This window comes from Diabrotica virgifera, chromosome 7, assembly GCF_917563875.1.
Source record: "Diabrotica virgifera virgifera chromosome 7, PGI_DIABVI_V3a".
In the NCBI taxonomy this organism is placed as follows: domain Eukaryota; kingdom Metazoa; phylum Arthropoda; class Insecta; order Coleoptera; family Chrysomelidae; genus Diabrotica; species Diabrotica virgifera.
In genome coordinates, this window is record NC_065449.1 from 104,177,307 (window position 1) to 104,195,995 (window position 18,689).

The window sequence follows — 18,689 nt, forward strand, 5'->3', positions numbered from 1 at the left end:
ATTTACTAAAAGTTAATAGTTTTCGAGATTTGAGCAAAAATGAGAAAAAAAAAGAAGAAATTTTTCGCTTCTTTGCGATTTTTTCAATGTTGCGTCCAGAAATTTTGTCCGCAAACCTCATATTCGGATTCAGTAGCCCAAAACCCATATATAATGAAAGAAATCAGAACTACCCCAAAACTTTCCCACTAGGGAGCTCGTAGAGTACAAATTGACTGAATTAAAAATGAATTTTAAAGTAGGTATAACGGTCGAATCCATCATTTAAAAAAATTGAAACCTTTTTATGATTTTACGACATTAGATGGTAGTGATCCAGATATGGATGTTTTCCTCATTTATTTAAGCATATCGAAACATTTTTAGAATTTTTTATTTACGATAAATATATGAGATCTACATCGCACACATCTTATGGAAAATATAATGTCACTCAAATTCAATAAAATTTATACGATTAGATTCGTTTTAATATAACGATCAATTCTTATCATTGCGCCAACTCTTAATTATGATTAATTACGGCGCAAATTGCAATTAAAGTTTATCGAAATCACATTTTTGGAGTCCATAAAATGTTAGTTTACAATCATTATTTATATAGTACCGAAAATCTGGGTATTTTAAAATATTTTTTCTCTCTCTAACTTATGTACCTACCCATTTGATTTCAGATTTATTTATATCAATTTCTGCTCTTATTTTTGAAAATAGAGAGTTGGCGCAATGATAAGATTTGATCATTAATTTAAAACGAATCTATTGGTATAAATTTTATTGAATTTGAGTGACATTATATTTTCCATAAGATGTGTGCGATGTCCTTTATATTAGATATAGTAATATATTTTTATTCTACTATCGTAAAATACTTCTATTCTATTATAAACTTGAGAAAACATGGATAATCGAGAAGAAGAGTTATTCTCATTCTTATTTGATTCTGGAATCCTGGAAATAGAAATTACCTGCTGAAAGATTAAAAAAAACGAATATGTTAAATAGATCTATGATTTTGTTTTTGTAGTTCAATTCGTGATAATTTTTTTGTTCAATATTCAAAGAAAGTGTAATTTGTTGTCATTTCTATCAATTATACGTAGAGATAAAGAATTATGTCGATAAAATTTTTTTAATAAAATTTTAGAAACAAATTTTGAGTTTTAGTGTCATAATTTGTTGCTGAAATGTAAGTGATTTTGTATGTTTATGAGCATGATATGTTATAAAAATGAAGTGAACTTGCTCTCGGTCTAATAGTAGGCAAAGACCCGCGGGGTCGCTCATGTACATCGTGCAGCTAATTATAATAGTGTTCGGGGGGTTGGCACGGTGCATCCACGGTGGGGATAGAGGGGGGCGGTCACCACCGACCTCACGCAGTCTCTCACGTTGCCTACGGAACCGCTGTCCTCCACACACATTGTTACACTGAGCCTTCCTCTACCCATACGCTCTGGACACGTACAAACTTCCGACCTCTACGCCGGTAACTCACTGTGACTCCAGTGCCGTGCTTTTTGTGACTGTGCTCCCGAACTTCGGAAATTGTGTCTGAGGTGCCGTGCGCCAACAACAAGTGACACTAACAACAATAAGAGTTCGTGACAAAAATAAAGTTGTTTTTTTGACAAAATGCGACACCGCGTCCATATCTAATTAATTGTTCACGGTGGGCCGATCACTTCGTGGGTGTTTTTCAAGATGGAGGATGGCTGGGAATCCCACGTATCCCCTTTGATGATGGGCGTGGGGATGGGTGAGATGCAAAATATGGGAGAGATGCAGACGCATGGACAGGATATGTCGGGAGATATGTCGATGCAGCATCATCACGAGATGAGCGCGCACACCGACATTAGCCAGGATTTACACCAGGATCTTGAGCAAGAAATACACCACGACTTAAGGAATCATCATGGGGATAGCATGGCAGGATCCAGTGGGGATTATTATTCTCACCAGGTAATTTTAAGGTCTTATTATTTATAAATAAGAAGTATCTTAACATGCACACTACAATTAATTTTACGAAACAGAATCATCGGCAAAGACATTTTGTAAAATTAGGGTGATCAACCAGTACTGATTGCTTATATTTTGATGACAGCCGCTTACGAAATATATTATGCTGTCAGCAGTGATATGGGTTAGGTATATATACAGGGTGTCCAGAAACTTTACCGACAAACAAAGAAAGGAGATTATTTAGATAATTTTAAGACAATTTAGTTCAATTCACCTAGTGCAAAAATACTTACTAAGGGAGCTACAGCTCTTTGAAAATGGCGTCTTGTAATTAGTTTTTCTTAAATACCTCCAGAGCACTTCAATTTAGAAAAACGAAAATCGGTGTGTATATTTATCTTCCAGGGATAAATCGATTCCACGCATTGCGAATTTCTAGTAACGATTATAGGCGTCCGTTGTGGGTAGGGCAACGGTTATTTTATCACATAACTTTTTTGTCTTTAACTTTTAAGCATTTTTGACATTGGATTATTAAATTGTGAGGTATTGTTGTACTAAAAGGTACTCCTACTTTAAGTCGGTAGGACACACTGTTTTCTAAAAAAAATGAAATTGAAAATTTTTCGTTTTTTGAACTTAAATAAAAATTGAAAATTAAAAAAAAATCGGTGTATTTTACCAACTGAAACCAAGAGTAACTTTTAGTACTAGAATACCTCCTAACTTAATAATCTAGAATCAAAAATACTTAAAAATTAAAGACAAAAATGTTATGCGATAAATAACCGTTGACCTACCCAAAACGTACGCATATGACCCGTACTAGAAATTCGAAATTAATGAAATCGATTCATCTCTGAAATATAAATAAACGTACCAGTTTTCGGATTTCTAAATAGTTTTTTTTTTGGAAATTCAAAAAAAGAAATCTTTTCAAATCGATTTTTCTAGAAAACGGTGTATCCTGTCGACTTAAAACAAGAGTACCTTTTAGTTCTAAAATACCTCACAATTTAATAATACAGAGTCAAAATTCTTAGAAATTAAAGATAAAAAAGTTATGCGATAAAATAACTGTTGCCCTACCCAAAACGGAAGCCTATGACCGGTACTAGAAATTCGCAATGCATGGAATCGATTTATCTCTGGAAGATAAATATGTGTACCGATTTTTGTTTTCTCAATAGAAGAGTTCTTGAGTTATTTAAGAAAAACTAATTACAAGACGCCATCTTTAAAGAGCTCTAGCTCCCCTAGAAAGCATTTTCGAACTAGATGAATTGGGTTAAAATATCTGAGGAATCTCCTGTCTTCGTTTGTCGGTAGAGTTTCTGGGCACCCTGTATAATGTTTAATAAAATATTTTTAATATTTTTTTTCTAGTAATGGTTCCTTAGATGTGTATTTTTTTATGAATTTTCATTTCGGTCTAAATACATATATCTTTTATCTCTCGTAATTCTTTTATCTAGCCATGTACGTATTTATAAAAAGTAACAAGAAAACATGACGAGCAGTTATTTAATTCCCGAAAAAACATTAGATTTCAAAAATATTAAAGTCATTCTCTAATTGTTATGTATAACGACAAAAGATTGATAAAACTGTTATAGAAAAAGTAAAAATTAACAAAAGTATCAAAAATACCCAAAATGAGTACAAATTTTGCTTTCTAGAAAAATTACAAACATCGACCTGTAGCAAACAAGACTTTTCTTCTTCTTTAAGGGCCTTGTCCTCCCAGAACATTGGCGACCAGTCGCATGATTTTTAATTTGTCCCCAGCTGACCTAAATAGTGTCGTGGTGCTCACTCCATACCACTGGCGGTGGTTCCTAAGCCAGGATATTTTTCTTCGTCCGGTTTCGCGCTTTCTCTTTATCTTTCCTTGGATAATTACATGTAGCATTTCATAGTTCGGATTTCTCATCACGTGGGCAAAATACTCTAGTTCTCTTCTTTTGTGATATTCAGTACTTCTCTTTCCTTGTTTAGCCGCTGCATTACCGCTGGATTTGTTAGTCTGTTCGTTCATCCACTATTTCCTCAATATTCTGCGGTAAGCCCACATTTCAAAAGCCTCAATCCTTTTTCACATTGTTTCCGTGAGGGTCCATGCTTCTAGTCCATTCCAAGATAAGACTTAATGCTTAGAAATAACCAAATTGGTTACACACTAAACAACACCACGAATAAGATCAAGAAATTGAGACTGCAGCCGGTGTTTTGTAATGCTACATTGTTTTACGCGAATTATTTGTTCTTGACGTTTCGCCTTCAATTGTGACATTCATTATCAAATGTGGAATAATAGTCGTAACTGTCATCAGCTAACTGACAGCTAGATACACGGAAAGCAATGCAGTATTATTCATTACTAATAAGGTAGGTACCGTAACAAATACTTATTTGGTTAAGGGGCAATTAATAAATGAACGAGAGAGAGATTACAAATTACAAAATAGTGGAAGCAGAAGTATACAAAAACATGAGTGGGTACTGGTGGAGTAAGCTGGCAAGAAAAATGTATAATTAAAGATTAAGATACTAAGAAGTATGTTGAGCTATGAAAGTTGATCAATGATAAGGAAATCTACACCTTCTGCAAAAAAATTGAAGAAATGTGACTGTTGATTAACTAAAACCTATTGTACAATATTGCTCTATAGGTACTTCTTACCATTTGTTCAAAACCCTCTCCTCCACAGTTTGTGTTCTTGAAACATATATAGTTGTGTTTATATATGTATAATCTTTATCCCTTCTACCCTGAGGTGTAGGGATTAAGCGTTGTATTTTTATGTTTGCTTTTATTCTACACAATATCCTTCTAGGTGATAATTATTTAGGCTAAATAAATTAATCTATCCTTTTGTAGTCTTTATTGTATTTTCTATATTACAGATTAGCTCTTCGTATCTCTTCTGTGCAATTCTTGTACTTTTACATTCTAGTCCGCAACAAAACGTAATGCAAAAAATCATTATTAATCCTCTTCCATTTATTTCGTCTGCTTGCTATTCTCATTCTTTTCAAAAATATCTAAGTAAAGTTAGTAGTTAATTATAGCGTCTTATTACTTACTTCATTATCCGTGGCTTTAAACAGCATATTCTGTTGGTCATTTGCCACGTCCCAATCGCCACTTATTCTTGCCATTTACCTTATCTTCTTAAGTGAGGTCTCATTTTCCATTGCTGTTTTTATTTGTCCGTTCCACCATAATCGAGGGCGTCCTCTGTTCCTCCGTCTAGTTGGTTTCTATTTTCAAGTTCTCAGCAGTATTTCTGTCTCGCGTATGTCCATACCAGAGTAGTTTTCGTTTTTCTATTTCATCATTTAGTGCCACTTTCACATTCATTAGTTAGTTCTCTAATTCGTTTATTTCTCACTTTGTCCATTAGTGTTAGCAGCTTCTTCTCTAAAGGTCTAAAGTCTAAAGCATCATTTTCATTGTATTTATTCTGTTTTACTTCTTTTGTTTGTCACCCACGTCTCTGACGTGTCTCCCTTTCCTCTATTGTCTTAAATATTTGTTGTTTAGTTTTGCTTCTAATATCGTCGCTTTATATAATCTAAAATTGAGTTATTGTCTTACATTTCTTTATTTTATTTATTATATCCGTTTCATCTGATCATATTTTATTTGTAATAGTTACCCCCAAGTATTTATATTCATTTGTGTCTTTTATTATTGGGTTTTTATTTCTCTCCAGGTCTTCCGCGGTGTTTTCACTGACCATGCATTGGGATTTTTCACAATTAATTTCCAAAGCCCAGCTTTCAAATTCTTCTTCCAGCTTTTTTATCATGTAGACGATGTTGTCTTTGTTTTCTTCTTCTATTGTTCTTCCATCCTGTTCCAGGAATGTAGATGTAGCCTGTCTTTATTTCCTGTAATGGGACAATATTAAAAATTGCGAATTGGTATAATCGGCAGTTACTTATATGTTATAAGAAAATCATAAAATACCATTCATTTTCTATGGATGCTATACAATATGCAACTTCTCTCACTACTTACATACATTTAAAACGAACAATTTCTCATGCAGTGAGAAAAGTCTGCCATTGCCGTGAGAAATATTTTTTCTCACGGGTTCTCCTACAGTCTTCCATACGATCGTCGTTTCCATGGTAACATGCACAATACAAACACAATTTTATTAATGTTGTCAAATAAATGTGTTAAAGCAAAACTTACCAGGAATTACCTTCCAAAACTGTTTAAAAATAACTCTTAATTAGAATTTTAAAGAATAGGGTATATCAGTTTTAAGAATATTAAATACCTACATGTATTATGTACCTAATATACGTAAAAGCACCTAAATTATTTAATTTTGAAGTTTGAACTCTTGACGAAATCGCATCCATAGAAAAAGTACAGTGTACAACACATGAGAAAATGACATATTTCTCCCTCGCTTGATTTGCGGCCCTCGCCGCGTGCCTCGGCTCATGCCAACAAACTTCTGCGCTCGTGAGAAATATGTCTTTTTTCTCACTTGTTGTACAATATACTATTATATTCTTATTACTCAGTGAGTTTATAGCATTGTTATCTTTATATTGGTTTATATATCAACGTTTCGTCTATAACTGATATATTGATCGCATCTGGAAACGTTTTGGCTTAAATAATTCCAGATAATGGTTTATAAAACCTGAAAACAATGCATTATTATTTTGTATTATGCAATCTGTTCGTTCTATTTTCTTCGTTTATTCCTTTTCTTCGTTAATTCTTATACTACAATCACAATAAAGATGCACTAGTAATAAACAAACCAAGACACGTTGAATGTTACAAGGAGCACTCCCAAATCATAGTCCACAATGTACCTATATACACTGTAAATCCCAAATCATGATTTACAAAGTTTATACATTGTAAATCATGGTTCAGGAGCGATCCTCGTAATAACATTAAACGTGTCTTGGTTTGTTTATTTCTAGTGCATCTTTATTGTGATTTTAGTGTAGGAACATTTAGAAGTTTTCAGTACACTTCTCTTTCAACCATAAATGTTTATTTTAATTATTGTTCCATACCATTGTTTTAATTTTCGGCCTGAAGCATTACTTGTCATTTTTTACGATAATTTTATCTTTGCTCAAAGGAACTTGAGCTCCTGTAGGTTTTCTATGCACACTTCTTGACAAAGTTAAGCACTCAAATTTAATCATAATTTTTTCATAATCATCATTTATCGTCTAATTTTGTTTATACAATATTGTAACTTCGATTTTAGATTGATATTGTTAGTAGATTTAGACATTATTCAAAATAATAACTATACGTCAATTATGCATATTATCTTCCCCTTTTAATCTTCGTAAACAGTTATACCTTTTAATTCTTTTTCAAGAATTCTCTTTTGCCGCCACTTTACTTATTGTCTATCTTAAATATTTTATTTTGTTTATTTCTCGACTTTTGTTGATTTAACTTCTGCCTTAATTTTTATTTCTTCCAAAACTTCCTAAATTTAATTTAGCTATACTTCTTCTAATTAATTTTCTTAAATTGTATCAATTAGTTTGTGTTCCTTGTTGTTCTTGATTTGTTTGAAGTTTAAGTGTCTTCGAATTATTGTCATATTATACTCGTAATAACGATATCCTTATAGTAATCGAATTTTATGTTTCGATTTCTAGTTAAACCTAGTATTTTGAAAAAAAAGTTTCATTGTAAAATATATTTTTGCTACGAGCGTGTAAAAATGTCTACTTTCGCGCACGCGTTTTAGTTTAGAAAGTTTCACTTTTCCGCACGCGTTTTACTTTTCCGCACGCGTTTTACTTTTCAGCACGCGTGTAGATATTTTAATATAGCCTTAAAATAATTATAATACATGCAATAAACTAATAATTAGATATTATTTAGATACTATTTTATTTCAAATGTATCTTATTGTGTTCCTGTTTTAATGAAATTAACGCGACATTTCGATGAAATAAAATTATTTTGACATAATATTCGAAAGTCAAATCGGTAGACAATAACAGTCGTTTTGAATCATCGTCATGGAAACCAAGATCGTCGTCATGCTAACTAATTATATTGAAAGTTTGGTTTTGACAACCTTGTCAAAGAATTAATTTGTGTATGTATTTTCATATTAATTAAATTAATTGATTAAGATTTGGTCATTTTTAAAGACTCGTAGAAAAAATATTGTTCCTAACTCTTGCAGAAAGTCTCTTTTCCGCACTCGACTGCTTGCCGAACTCCCGCTTCGCGTCGTTCGGCAAACTGCAGTCGCGTGCGGAAAAGTATGACTTTCTGCACTTGTTAGGAAAATAACTATTTCCTTTTATTTTGTAATATGCAATCTTTTAACATAAATATTTAATATCATATCATTTTTTATTCTTTTAAACTATAACATCGAAAAAAATCAGTTTTACATCCAGATATACCGAAAATGGTAGTCAGTAAGCGCGAAATATTAAATACACGGCTTTCGGTTAACCAACAAATAATTGACAAAGTAAAGAGCTACACATACTTTGTTACCAACACAAACAACCATTGGAACTATTCTACTGAAATAAAATGACGAACTGGAAAGCAAGATATGCCATCGTAAAAATGAAATTTCTTTTCAGAAATCATGATTTAACTTGGTACCAAAATCTCTTATATCAGATGCTTTGTATTTTCTACATAATTATAGGAAGTAGAGGCTTGGACATTTTCTGAAGGGTCTTTAAGAAACCTCGAAGTCTTTAGGAAAACTTTATGGGTGGATGAATTTTGAGATCCTAAGTAGAATGGTCGAGGAATGCGAGATTATTAACACAATCAAAGAGCGCATATTAGAATATATTGGCCATGTTATAAGAAATTAATAAAGATATGGTTTGTTGCAACTCATTCTTTGGAACAAGTTATTTGGAAAGCGAGGAGACCAGGGAAAAGAAGAATATCTTGGCTTCAAACCATGAGAAAGTGGTTGAGTACGTCCATAACCGGATTAATCCGAATAGCTGCAAGTTTAGAATCAACATCAGCGCGCGGAAAACGCGGTCCAAGTTTGCAGCATTAATTTTGAAGATTTTGTCGAGATATTTGGCACACATATTCGCAATATAGTAAAGAATGGCGGTACAGAGCCCAATTTAAGGAATTATTTGGCAGACTTAACGTGGTCCAAAGCAGACGTAATAAAAAAACATGTTCACATGTTCCTGGAGGCAATCCATTGCCATCGACTATAAGTTTATAATGTAGTTTGAACATTTTACCCGACCAGTGTTTGGGATTGTGGCTATTTTGCAAGAATACGGAGTTCACTGATGACAAACTGATAAGTCCGAAAATGTTCTGAACTTCTTCTTCTTGTTACGCAATCCACTAATGGATGTTCGTGATCACGTTTGACCATTTTTCTCTATCCCTTGCAGTATGTATTAGGTCTCTTATGTTTTTTAGTCCTGTCCATTGTTTGACACGTCCTGAACAATGGATGTAACTGATTCAGACAATCAATAGTATCAAAAGCAAATCTTCGTGTAGTACCGATGGACTATCCATAAAAATTTTCTCAAATCTCCCAGACAGTGTGTTGGGAGTCCTAATCTCTCTAACTAATTATTCTTTTGAGAAAGGTAAATTTCCAGAGTGCCTAAAGAAAAAAATCAAATGCCTGCAATTATAGACCTATTGCATTACTACCGGTACTCTCCAAAATTATTGAGAGACTCATAAAATCCCGACTTATGTCCTTTCTCGTTGATAACAATATTTTATCACAAAATCAGTTCGGCTTTTTAAATAATAAATGTACCACAGATGCCATGTTTTCTGTATTACATGAGGTTTATCAAGCATTAAACAATAATCTGCACACTGCCACTGTTTTTTGTGATTATGCCAAAGCTTTTGATTCTGTGACTCACGACCTTTTGATAAAAAAACTAGATTTCTAGGGAATTCGAGGTATTTCTTCGAACTGGTTTCAATCTTACTTGGATAATACTAAACAACTGTTTAGAGCAAATGATACAGACTCTATTAGTCTCAAAAATTTTGTCTTAGGGGTACCACGTGGATCAGTATTGGGTCCTCTACTTTTCCTTATCTTTATTAATGACATCACTAGCTTAAAAATCGATGGAAAAGTTTTTCTTTTTGCTGATGATACCAGTATCACTTGGAGCAGCTCAAATATCGCAACTTTTCATGCTACTATAACTTCTGATCTACTTACAATAAAATCCTGGTCCGATTCAAATTTACTCTCTTTTAACGTAGATAAAACAGTAGCATTGTCGTATAAAGGAGCTCTTCAACCCTTACCTCTTCATAACAGCCAGATCAGTATCGTTGATTCTGTAAAATTTCTTGGTATTTTTTTAGATAGCAATCTGAAATGGTCCCTTCATATTGATGTGTTAAGCAAGAAACTATCCTCAGCTTGCTTTGCAATAAGATCTGTTTCGAAGGAAATGAATTTAGCCTCTTCCAAAGTAACATATTTTTCTTGGTTCGAGTCACATCTTCGATATGGTCTTCCTTTTTGGGGTTCTGGTACGGCTGCCCAATCTGATGTTATTTTTAAATTACAAAAAAGAGCAATAAGATATCTGTTTGGCCTCAGAAGAACAACACATTGCAGAAACTACTTCAAAGATCACAGGATTCTAACACTACCTTCTTTATATATTTTAGAAACTGTTTGCTTAATTCGTAAACATCTACATGTCTTTCCAGCAAGACCTAGACATGAATATTCCACCAGAAATTCTACCTTTGACATCTATTTACCGATCCCGTCCAGTGAGTTAGTAAAGAAATCTATATTATATTCTGCAAAAAAACTTTACAACCATCTCCCTCTACAACTTAAATCTGCAACATCTTTCCCAAAGTTCCGTAAAATGACTAAAGCCTATTTATCTGAAAGACCATATTATTCAACAGCAGAGATTCTTAACCAATAACTAAGAAAGTACAGTATTCTTATTTATAAGTATAATCTTAATCTATATTTGAGTGTCATATGCAGCAGCTTAACTTAACTTATTAAATTTCTTAAGGTAGATTATGCAATTTGATTTTTTTTTTAATTTTGCAATAGATTGTTACTGTTTTTTTTTGTTTCTCTTCATTATTTTTATTTATATAGACGATTTATATCATTTTAGTAAATTGTATTTGTTATTTGTTATTGTTCTTATTTATGATTCTTGTAAGCTTTGTCTATAAAATTGTTAAATTTTTCATGACAATAAAGCATATTTCTATTCTATTCTATTCTATTCTATTGTACGGTACAGAGTAAATCCCGTATATATTTGGATTAGAAAGTATGTTCTACCAGTTTTCTTTGGACGCCTCTACTTCTTAAATGGAAGAAGTGATTCCTGGGTTTTAGTTGGGTTGGATTTTAGGTGATTTTCTTGACAGTATTTTATAAATTTAAAAAGCACGATGCTGAGGGATGGTTCTACGGTTTCGAAATCCTTCGCATGTACTGCCAATGTTAGATCATCAGCGTTTAGGAGCGTCCTGAATTTTATGGTTATGGTTAGTCGTTGGTATAGATTTTAAAATGTACTCAAGGCAGGACACTTCTTTGCGGAAGCCCATTAGGTAGATTACTTTGAGGTTTCCACCGATTTCTTCTGCCATGTAACTCTACATACGTAGAACCAACGGTTCTACAAAAAGGTGCGTGGCCCCCTAGTGGCTAGTAGCTGGGTGTGTTTCCAAAATGATATGTGAATGGATATTGAAACGCCAAATAAACTAAATTTTAAAGGAAAATTGTGGCTTATTCCAAATCAAAATATTAAATTACATTAGGATGACACAAGAATAGTAGTACCACTTGCTAGCTAGAGCTTATTCGGCAGGGAAAATAGAAGGTTGAAGCTCGGCATAAGAACATCGTGACTGAGGAACGGGAATGACGTCAACAGCTTTATTGAGAGCGGCAGAAGATAATAGCAGAGCAACAGAGAGTAATATCATTGTTTAAAAAAGAGTTTAAAAAGTTTTCTTTTTTGTACAATGGTAATATGGTCCAATGTGATAGCCAACATTCATAGGGGATAGGAACTTAGGAAAAAGATAAGCATTGTGAAAAGAAATATATTTATGATTATAATTAAAAAGTTAATGAGTGGAAAACGCTAAGAAAATTTTGACGAAGCAAGATGTCAAATTTTCAAACATTAAGCGTGTGGGTTATGTGTAAAATTATAGTTTTTCGATTAATTCTTCATAGCAGTCTTAATGTCTCAGAAATTCTTTAATAAAATCTTTATGATTGTATATAAATGCTCCACAGACAAAATATAAAGGGGGCGTTTTTGAAATCGGCCGCTACAAAATTATAGATTGTGCTAAGTTAATAATAATCGTGTTATAATAAATCATAAAGCTTTAGTTTAAAGCTGGTAGTTTTTACTTTTAGTCCGTTCTTTAACGGTAAAATATTGCAAAACCTCTAAATTTTAAAGAACCGCTTCGATTGACATGAAATTTGGCATACACATAGCTAACAAGTCAAAGAAAAAAAAGAATGTGTGTGTACTTTGTACGCACGTAAGAAGTTATACTTCTAAATATCATTTCAATGAAATAAATACACTTCCGGACGGTTTATTTGTATTTTATTTAAAGAATAAATTAATTTTTACTTACTACTTTCCAAAAATTTTTATTAAATCAATACCAAAAATTAAAAAAAGATTAGAAAACACCAGGATTTGAATCGGGGACCTTTTGATCTCCAGCCCAACGCTCTGCCACTGAGCTATTATACCCTTTTGTTTATACGGGCTACAAGATTTCTCAGACATAGTGACAAACATACGAAGTGAATTATAAAATACATACTTTAAATATTACTTATATTACTACTTATTCCCGAGGTAGACCAGTCCAAATACAGAAAAATTATAATAATAGTTATTTATGATATAAATGTTAAAAGCACAATTTTAAGGCACGTATGTGAAAGATTTGCTTCGCTCATTATGCAATTCACATGAGTGCCTTAAAAATGTACTTTTTAACACCTATATCATAGAATATTTTTTCTACAAACGTCTTATATATCACAATTAAAATTTATTCATTCTCAATTACAGGACAATACCTACAAAAACTTTTACTTGAACTTGACTGACATTCCATTCTTATATTTTTCTTGACATTACATCAAAACTGCCTATGTTGTCAATAAGTAAATCATAACAACTATAGAATAACATCTACTTTTAGTTTTGTATATTCTAACAAATTTTAATAATTTTTTTCTACAAACGTGGTGAAGATGCAATAATACAGTTTAAATTAAATTTAAAAAACCTTTTAAACCACCTTTTTCAAATTGCACAAGTTGTATTATTAATATTAATGTTAATAAATGAAATATAAATATTTTGACGTTTCACAATTTGACAATTCACTTTTAACTGCAGTACCTTAAAATTTTTAAAGCACTGGTGCTTTAAAGTAGCATTTTTAACGCTCCTATGGAGTGCCATAAATTGCATTTTTAACACGTTTATAGAAAAATATATTTAAAAACACTAATATATCCTTTCCACACCTTTTATGGACTGATACATACATTAATTAAAACATTTAGTAACGATCTCCATACTCTCTGTGTGCGCATGCGCGCAGATTAATAAAATTTCACCCTCAATCGCGCCTAAAGAAGTATAACTTCAAAAAGTGATATTGTGCCGATATGTGCTTTTGCCCTGGGGGTGGTTTTCACCCCCTCTTGGGGGTGAAAAAATATTCGTCCAAAGTAAGTCAGCAAATGGATAAATTGGCTAATTTTAAGTAACTTTTGTTCCATAGAGTTTTTTCACCAAGTCAATACTTTTCGAGTTATTTGGCAGTGAATATGTTCATTTTTTTCAACAAAATAACCACGCTTTTAGACGGTTTTTCGCAAATAACTCAAATAGTAAGTATTTTGTCGAAAAAACATTCTAAACAAAAATATAGCCTGTAAACACTTTTAAAAAATGGTGTATATAGCACGTCTCTATACCTAGTAGAAGCAGAGTTATAGCTAATGAAAAATAGGTTCATATTCGTCAAATTCCAAATGGAATAATTTAACGTGAAATAACCAAACATGAAGCACATTTCGGGGAAAACTCATTACAACTTATTTAAAGTGTTTAAAAAAAGCTTCATTTTTGTTTTATAAAAAAAAATTCTAGCATCAAAAGTAAACAAGTTACACTCAAAATAAAGTTAGTCTCATTTTGTTTTGGTAAAAAAATCGAGAAAATCACCCCCTAATTAGTATCTTAAATGAACTTAATCGTTACGACTTCACAAGTTTCTTGACTCGTGTAGGTAATGTTTATATGATCTGTAAATTTAATCTGTTCAAAGTCCTTATTATTGAAAGTACAGTCGAACCCGCTTATTAGAGTACCGCTTATAGGAATATCCCGGTTTAAGGAATAGAATTTTCAGATCCCGGAACATTTCCATTTACTCCTTAATAAATTTAACCGTTTATAGTAATACGTTTTAGTAAAAGAATACCGCTTTATCTAATAATCCTAAGTTACCAAAAACTTTTTACCTACAATTTCCCACAAATTTTTATGTTTTCTGGTTTATAGGAGCTGTCGATAATATATTTTATTTCTTACTTTATTATGGGTACCAATTCTACCTTCCGCCAAACATTTACCGATCGTAAAGTAGGTGCCTAATTTTTCAATTGTGTAAATATTCTTATTGCTCACCCATCGCCCACGTCGTTGTCTGTTTAGATTTTTAACAGTTGGAAGTCATAAATAACCCCTTGTAATATAATAACCGCTGAAATTTTCTGGAGGGTAAAACCAATGTCAATTTTTTATTTATTATATTTTAGAGCAACAAGTGACTAATATCGTTGACTGAGGTATTGTTGGACCCATATTAATATCTCAATCAACGCTAATATCTTATGTAACAAAACAAATAGTCTCAGATTACCGATTATTTTTCCAGGAAAAAAGTAAGTCTGTTATATGTAGGTTAATAAGAAAATATATATACGTATATCTACATATTGCATGCATACATTTCATACTTATATTTGTGTAGGTATGCATGCACAGATAATGTAGTTTGGTGTTTTAATAAAATAAGTAATAGTTACACTAGGTACTGTATTATTGACATAAAAAGAAATAGAACCATATACATAATATATGTACATAACGTATGTATGTACATGTACATACATACTATGTACATGTACATACAATGTACATGTACATACAGTATGTACATGTACAAAGTGTGTTGTACTATTACGACGTATATTCGGTACATTTATTTCTGCTAGCCACCACTGATCGGTTATTAGAATATCCCGGTTATAGGAATATTTTTGCTTGGCACGAAGGCTATTCTAATAAGCGGGTTCGACTGTAGTTAAAAGGGGTTGAACGAGGCACTGAACACTAATGTATGCAAATTTAGAAACACCAAATCTTAATCAATTTTTGTCTAACAGAAAAACAAAAAAATACGTGATATTTAGAAAATCAATGCTGACTTTTTTTGTTTTTAGAAATTTTTGGTATCTCTAACAATGTTTAAGTTATTTTGAAAAAAAGCATATTTTTCAAAATTAAAATTTTTAAAAATTTTACTTTTAAACCAAATTTTTTCAAAAATAAACACTTTGAATCGATGAAACTTACAGATCACATAAACACAACATAAGTAAAATAATTTGTGGAGCGGTAACGATTAATTTAATTTAAGTTGCTAATTAGGGAGTGGTCTTCCCGGTTTTTTTTGCAACAACAAAAGGGACCAACTTTATTTTGAGCGTAACTTGCTTAAATTTAATGCTAGAAGCTTTTTGTAAAAACAGAAATAAATATTTTTTTAATCACTTTAAAAAAGTTAAAATGGGTTTTCCCAAAAAAGTGCTTAATTTTTTGGATATTTCACGTCGAAATATTTTATTTGAAATTTGGTGAATATGAATCTATATTTCATTGGCTATAACTCTGGTTCTACGAGATCCAGAGACCTAACGCGTACACCGTTATTTTACTTTTTTATAGGCTATATTTTTGCTAAGAACGTTTTTTTCGACAAAATACTTACTTTTTGAGTTATTTCCGAAAAACCGTCTAAAAATGTGGTTATTTTTTTGAAAAATGAACATATTCACTCGCAAATAACTCGAAAAGTGTTGACTTGGCAAAAAAGCTCTATAGAACAAAAGTTACTTAAAATTAGTCAGTTTACCCATTTCCAGACTTATTTTGGACATATATTTTTTCACCCCCAGGGCAAAAGCACACACCGGCACAATATCACTTTTTTTCTTTGACATGTAAGCTATAAGTATGCGAAATATCATGTCAATCCAAGCGGCTCTTTAAAATTTAGAGCAAAAACCGTGAAAGAATGTACTATTTAAAGGGGTAGGCGCAAAATCTTGGGCCAATGCCATTTAAATGTAATCATTTTTTTCGAAGCATGAGAAAATTAATATATATTCTTTAAAAATTTAAACACAAAATGAAAGATTACATTATTACCGAGGGCCGAATGTCCCCTAGAATAAACAAAAAGTTTCTTTTGAAATCTTTGAAATTAAAAATCAGACTAAATTTTTTTCTTTTTTTTTACCCCTGTAAAACTCATTAAAGTTAAGAGTACAGAGGGACTTTCGACCCTCGGTAATAATGTAATTTTTCATTCTGTGTTTAAATTTTTCAAAAATACTTAGTTTTCTCAGGATTCGAAAAAATTGAATGCATTTAAATAGCGTTGGACCAAGATTTTGCGCCTACCCCCTTAATTTGAACTGTTAATCAAGTTATTTTACTCAAAATACAGTTGGGTTACTTACAAGTAAAAAACCACATACATAAATGCCGTAATTTTGCTATGGTTTTGCACTAATTTTGCAATATTTTCGGTTCTAATTATTGGATCAAGATTTACCAAATATTATTTTGTAGGATCTTTTTTTCAAAAAATTGAATTGTCTAAAATAGTTATTTTCCTAACAAGTGCAGAAAGTCATTCTTTTCCGCACGCGACTGCAGTTTGCCGAACGACGCGAAGCGGGAGTTCGGCAAGCAGTCGAGTGGGGAAAAGAGACTTTCTGCAAGAGTTAGGAACAATATTTTTTCTAAGAGTCTTTAAAAAGTTACCAAATCTTAATCAATTAATTTAATTAATATGAAAATACATACACAAATTATTTCTTTGACAAGGTTGTCAAAACCAAATTTTCAATATAATTAGTTAGCATGATGACGATCTTGGTTTCCATGACGATGATTCAAAACGACTGTTATTGTCTACTGATTTGACTTTCGAATATTATGTCAAAATAATTTTATTTCATCGATTTTTCGCGTTAATTTCATTAAAACAGGAACACAATAAGATATATTTGAAATAAATTAGTAAATAATATCTAAATATTAGTTTATTGCATGTATTATAATTACTTTAAGACCATATTAACATATCTAAATTAACACGCGTGCGGAAAAGTAAAAACCGCGTGCGGAAAAGTAACACGCGTGCGGAAAAGTAACACGCGTGCGGAAAAGTAACGCGCGTGCGGAAAAGTGAAACTTTCTAAACTAAAATGCGTGCGCGAAAGTAGACATTTTGCACGCTCGTAAAAAAATGATTTATATTTGTTAGTTTACAAATTTTAATTATTTAAAAATTTAAACAATTACATTGTTTATAACAAATTACAGTCACTTCCGACGCAAAAGCAAGTTTGAAATTCGAATTCAACGGATCAAAATACATGTGGATACACTATAAGGCCCCGTTCACATGACAGGCGCTTAACGCGTGTTTTGATAACGCGCGATTACAGCTACATACATTTTACTTGATTTGTTTTAATGACTTAATGATCACGCGCGTTAGCATGTGAACGGTCTCAAGTAAAATGTATGTAGTTGTAGTCGCGCGTTATCAAAACGCGCGTTAAGCTCCTCTCATATGAACGGGCCCTAAAATGTATGTAGTTGTAATCGCGCGTTATTAAAACGCGCTTTAAGCACCTCACATGTGAACGGGGCTGAACGGGCTGTTTCTCCGTAGACTTTGATCGGTCACGAAACAGCACTGGCCCCTTGATAAAAAACTTAATAACGATTATACCACGTATAACACAAGAAGTTTAAAAAATTATGTTTTAAGAGGGATATCCTCTTAATTTGATCGAGTTTCATAAGAAATTTTATTAAAAATTTTCTAAATTATATCGAGGACTTTTACTTGTACATACAGTCGGAAAAATGAAAGAATACCCATGAACGAACATATAAAACAAGCTGTATTTTCCTGTCACCGTGTCACAAAGAAAATTGTCCAGTGCAAGTACATGTAACAATAATTATTACATGTACTTACGCTGGCCAATTGTTTGTGTGACACCGTGACAGGAAAATACAGTGTGTTTTATATGTTCGTTCATGGGTATTCTTTCATTTTTCCTACTGTACCTATATCTAACAAATGATCTGGCAGGTGCCAGGATATGAAGAACAAGGAAAAGTAAGAAGAAGGGAAGATTCCACAGTTTTGTTCGTGATATAAATACATGTTGGCCGTGTTTCTCACTTACTGAGTGTTTTTATTAAAGATATTTAATTTATTTTTTAATTATTTGAACCTAACCTTATTTAATTATTACCATGAGGACGATAAAAGAACATATAAATGAGCA

At 32.2% G+C, this 18,689-nt stretch overlaps 1 protein-coding gene across 2 annotated transcripts in view; it reads left to right on the forward strand.

Annotated features, from left to right (window-relative positions):
• The first annotated feature begins 1,400 nt into the window (after window positions 1-1,400).
• LOC114328337 (homeobox protein caupolican) overlaps window positions 1,401-18,689 on the forward strand; it is a 527,416-nt gene continuing 510,127 nt past the window's right edge. The window contains exon 1 of one of the 2 annotated variants that reach the window (XR_003652160.2): window positions 1,401-1,965. Coding sequence is in view for 1 of the 2 variants with exons in the window: in XM_028277163.2 (XP_028132964.1) it covers window positions 1,705-1,965 (261 nt within the window). In the remaining variant the exon portion in view is untranslated. The remainder of the gene's footprint in view (window positions 1,966-18,689) is intronic. The other variant, XM_028277163.2, reaches the window with a different exon arrangement.